General features: G+C 59.5%; 1 protein-coding gene across 3 annotated transcripts in view; it reads left to right on the top strand.

Annotated features, from left to right (window-relative positions):
- Positions 1 to 3,864, top strand: part of Cln8 (CLN8, transmembrane ER and ERGIC protein) — a 15,892-nt gene extending 12,028 nt beyond the window's left edge. For all 3 annotated transcript variants that reach the window (XM_023702629.1, XM_004642508.2, XM_023702630.1), the window contains exon 3: positions 2,312 to 3,864. In XM_023702629.1, coding sequence (XP_023558397.1) covers positions 2,312 to 2,626 — 315 coding nt within the window. In that variant the 3' untranslated portion in view covers positions 2,627 to 3,864. The remainder of the gene's footprint in view (positions 1 to 2,311) is intronic.
- Positions 3,865 to 4,995: the final 1,131 nt, after the last annotated feature.

Below are 4,995 nucleotides of genomic sequence, written 5' to 3'. Positions count from 1 at the left end.
TCTGCAGTACCAGGGATTGAGCTCAGGGCCTTGTGCTTGCCAGGCATGCACTTATTCTACTGAGCCTTCTCCCTGACCCATCCTGTTTTTGATCTGAGTGTTACCAACCCAAGACGGCGAGTGAGATGGGCTCTTGCACTGCGGTTTCGGGCAGCCATGCCCAGGAGAGCCTCATGGGGACTGGAGTGACGAGCAGTGATGGAACGGACAGGCACAGAGCCATCTAGCGCGTGTGATGCCCACAGCTGGCGCATGCACAGTGACAGAAGGCTCTAGAAGCAGGGTCCTGCGGGGCAGATGCCTGTGTGGCTGTGCTCCAGATAGACATGAAGTGGGTCAGCGGGCATTTCCCTGGAGCCACGCCCCACCGCGAGGCCTCGTGGTCACACGTGGAACTGTGCTGCCTCAAGTGCAGCCATGCTGGCCTCCCCGCCCGAGGTCACTGCCATGATGGCAGAGTGTGTCGCCCTGCTGACCTCAGCCAGCCGGCTGCCCATACTCCAGATGTACGCACGAGTCCCAGGGCCCAGCAGGGTCAGGGCACAGGACTCGAGTGCGGAGTGTGCACTGTGCACGACACCACGCCGAGCACGCGCATGCTCCCAAGCTCTGAGAGCAGCTGCAGGAAGACCGCGCTGCCGCGGCCGCGCCTGTGCCTGTACCCGCGCCCGGTGTGGGCCTCTGTCCTTGCAGTCCCAGCTCAGGGCTCCGGTGTCCACCGCACCCCCTGCTGTGTGCCCTGGGTTTCCTGCCCTGTCTGGTCCAGGGCTCCTTGTTGGAAATTGAGGTGTTTTGTGTGGACAGGTTGGGTGCCCACAGCAGCCGTGAGCCTAGGACCTGGGGCAGTGCCTGCTCCTAGCTGAGAAAAGCTGCTCATTTTGCTTTCTTGGGTGCCGATGGCTTTGTTGTCACCAGGAGAGGGAAACCTGGTATGTCTGATTTAACATGGGGACACAGCTTGTTGGTGTGACTCAGTATTTGGCGCAGTGGGTGAGCTCCTTGTCTTTCTTGGTCTGCCCCCATTTGTGTTGAAGGCCTGCCTTGGGTGAAGGTCTGTGGCTTGGGTTTGCATTGGAGCTGAGTGCCCTTGTCCCAGGACACTGAGAGCAGTGGTCCTCTCTTGTTGAGTGTGTGGAGACAGACAGACATCCTCACGTCCTTTTGCCTGAGGCCCCAGGCTTCCTCACCCACCATCCACCAGCCTGCACCCCGCCTTGCCTGCTCAGGGCCCGCTGTGTCCAGACGCTGTGTTCCCACTGGTCCTGGTGGCGCAGATTCCCAGTCATCAGATGTCAAGTGCATGAGCTCATGTCTCTTGATGGCCGAAGAACGGACAGGCGGACAAAGGTGGTGATGAGTAGGAGGGGCTTATTGAGAAAGGCTCCTCAGGGATGGGAGGGGGCCCCACAGTGGGCTGCCATCAAGGCTCTTGGTCTAGGGTTTTTATACATGAAACATGACACCTCAGACCTCTCTGGGGCAAGTGGTGGCCAGCTATGAGGTCACAGGCTCAGCGGCTCAGCAAAGCAGTGAGGGTCTACGTGGGCCTTCCTGACTTTAGTTTATCTGCTTCTGAGAAGGAAATGGGCAAGGGATGGGTGTCTGGGTCAGGTGTCCTGGCCCCCCACCTGTGCACCTGATGCTCATCTGGGCTTCCTGGACCAGGTGTTCCTGCTCGCAGTGTCCCCCTGGGGGGCTTCAGACCTGGCTGTCTTCCAGTTGGCATCCAGCCACAGTTTAGATGGGCTTCGTCTTGTGTGCTGCCCCGAGTCCTGTTAATTTTTGTCTAACCTAGCTGTTTGCGATACTGGGAAGGATCTGCCCGTGGCCTGCAGCTTGGGTGGTGATCCGAGGAAACAGGCTGGTCCAGGGAGCCATCGGGACTGGTGCCTGTGCACCTTACTGCTGACTTGTTTCCTGAAGGGTAGTGGCACTTAAGGCAGGTCCTTTGGCCTGTGTACGGAGCGACTGTGGTGAAGGGTTGAACGTAGACCTGCTTTCATGTGAAGAGGGTCTGCTCTCAGGGCCTGAGGCTCAGTGCAGCAGGCTAGAGAGAGCCTAGGTGCTGCGGGTACACGGTGGAGATGAGCAAAGGCCGGCCTTTGCTTCTGGGAGAAGGCGAGAAGAGCAAGGGGACGGGGAGCTGCCTTCAGGGTCCCGCTGCAGCCTGGGCCCCGTCTGAGAGGAGTTGCATGTGCAGAGAACCTGGAAAGCCATGTGCGGGCGGCCTGTGCTCCAAGAGAGGCTCAGTGCTGTACACGGGAGGGTGGTGCGGCTCCCGCACTGACTGCTTCATCTGTGTTGTCCTTAGGCTGGCTGGTCCGAGACGCTGCTCTGGAAGGCCAACCAATGGCTGATGGTCCACATGTTCCACTGCCGCATGGTCCTCACCTACCACATGTGGTGGGTGTGCTTCCGGCACTGGGATGGCCTGGTCCACAGCCTGTACCCACCTCATCTGGCCCTGTTCCTCGCCGGGCTTGCCCTGCTCACACTGCTCCTGAACCCGTACTGGACCCACAAGAAGACACAGCAGCTCCTCGTCCCAGTGGACTGGAACTTCGCACAGCCTGAAGCCACGGCGGGCAGGCCCAGTGGCCAGGAGCTGCAGAAGAAGAGGCCTTAGAGGCCACGGCCGTGGCCAGGCAGGCGTGGCGCCCGCTGAGCAGGGCTCTCTCTTCATGAGTGTTCACGTGAAGGGGCCACGGCGTGTTCCTAAGGTCCTGACCCTTGCTGAGGATGCGGGTCTTGGCACCATGCTCGCTGCCCGGCCTGGCTGCCCTGGGCGTGCCTGGCGTCAGGAAAGCAGTCAGATGGCCCAGGTGGCAGGCACGCCGGGTGGCACGCATGCCGGCAGTGGCTGAGGGCCGAGGACGTGGCAGGCTGTGCAGCGGCTCAGCCCACGTGCTGTGGGGTCGCAGTCAGGTCCCTCGCGCCCTTCTTCGGCACACAGCACCCTTCCTCGTTCTGAAGTCACCTTCTCTGAGGGAAGGAATGGGCTTAAGAAAGCTGGGTGATTTCCTAGCCCTTGCTGAAGCCAGGCCTGGAGTTTTAAAACCAGGTTGCCACAGCGCCATCTAGTGTCGGGAGGCCTAAAGATGTCCCTGTGGGGCTCCGCCACAGGAGAGCACCCTGGAGTGCCCACGTCCCAACAAGGCACCAGCTCAAAACCTTATAAATCAGTGAGAATTTTTAAATTGGAATTTTATTTCTTGTTGACAAAATAATGTGTCCACTAACTAGGCTTTAGATTGGTCCAGAGGCAAGAGCCGTTTGGAATGGCGAAGGAGCCCCTGACCTGTGGGAGTTTTTGTTGGTTTCAAGGCTCGGTAGTAAGGGGTGTGTCGCCGCGTGCTTGGGTGGCCCTGGGCCCAGAAACCTGTAGTGCTGGGCCCTCAGCAGATCTGGCAGCCCCCACAGCAGGATTCTAAGGGCGTCCCACGTGCTGTTCTCCCGTGTGGTGCCCTGGCCTGGTTAGCACACTAACAGGTGGTGCTGCGGGCCGATCAGATGCCCCTTAGCACGAGTGGACATTAGTAGTCGGCACTCGCTTCTTCAGAAGTGCCTCTGAGTAAGTGTTTAAGTTAGAGACAGGCTCATTGCCTCCAAAAGTCGTGCGCAGCGTGGCTCCTGTGTGCCGTGCGACTCCAGGGGCTCGGAGGATGCCCAGGGCCTGCGTTCACTGCACTGATCGTGTTTAGCTCAAGACAGTAATTCCCGTTTTTCTCAAGTGAAGAAGGTATTTAAATTGTTCCTGCTGAGAGTGTTATCTCCGCGCACCCCCGTGGCCGCTCTGCCTGTTCCTCGGAGCCTGCAGTGGCTGGAGGCTGCCTGGGTGTTTAATAAAGTGACCGATGTTTACCGAGCCTGGCTGCGTGTACTTCTCTTTGCTAAAATAAGCTCACCTCACTGCTCACGTTCCGGGAAGCTTTTGTCTTGGAAATACAGGTTGTTAGGGCCAGTCTTCCTGGGGTCAGAACTGGAAGCCTGGAGCCTAAGCTTTAGCTGCACTTGGTAGGACTCGGGCCTCCCAGGCTCACACGCGCATCCTGTTTGCTGCCAGGCCGTGTCTCCTTGCAGAGGCCCTGTGGCTCCCACTGCCGTCTCTCAGGAGGGCTATGGGGCAACGTCAGGTGAGAGACTGTGTCACTTCTGGTGCTGGTGATGCCTTCCCCAGGCCTATGACTGCATCTGGATGGGAGAAGTAGGAGCTGCCACACCATGCTACACAGGGCCGCACACATGAGCCCCATGGTCAGTGTAGCCTCTGCTTAGAACCAGGGGTGCTGGGAGGGCTGGCAGACCTGCCTGCTCCCTGTTGATGGACTCGAGGTGGGAGATGCCCTGTTGCAGGGATGTGGGCTGTTGGCCGTGGTGCACTTCCTTGGCCCATGCTTGCTCTCAGTAGGGAAATATTTCCCTGTATCCATGGTTTTTACAAAATCAGCCAAGGAGGTTAAGTGACCAGAACGGGCGGAGTGCGCTTCACTGGGCGGGAAGCCGGCCTGCCCTGTCGCCTTCAGCCACACCCCTGTGCTAGAGTGCAGCCGGCCCAGGGCCTGCCCAGTCTTCCTTGTCCACAAGGCCTAGCACCAAAGGATGGGAGTTGCAGTCTCACTGCCGGCAGCTCCGTGCATAGGGCATGGGGGAGCTTGAGGCTCAGAAGTGGGGACGCCTGCACCACACAGCAACCCCTGGGCAGGCAGCTGAGCACATGCTGCGCGGGTGAGGAGCTAGGGGCCAGGCACGTCCCTGAGGAAGCCCGGAGATGGACTGAAGTCCGAGACTGGACGCCAGCAGGTCTGCATGATAGGAGCACCCGGGTAGTAGTGTGGCTCCATCTTCCAGCAGGAGGGAGACTGTCCTCATTCAGTGGAAGGAGCAAGAGAGGGCCCAAACACTTCCTCCGGCCACCCTGTCTGGGCAGTGACTGCACCGTGGGACCTTTGGGGGCACATTGGACCCCAGCACCAGACCTGGGCATAGCCTGCACTG

Source organism: Octodon degus, unplaced genomic scaffold (genome assembly GCF_000260255.1).
Source record: "Octodon degus isolate 3935 unplaced genomic scaffold, OctDeg1.0 scaffold00155, whole genome shotgun sequence".
In the NCBI taxonomy this organism is placed as follows: Eukaryota; Metazoa; Chordata; class Mammalia; order Rodentia; family Octodontidae; genus Octodon; species Octodon degus.
Note: the sequence above shows the minus strand (reverse complement) of the source record. Positions and strands in the feature narration are given on the sequence as shown.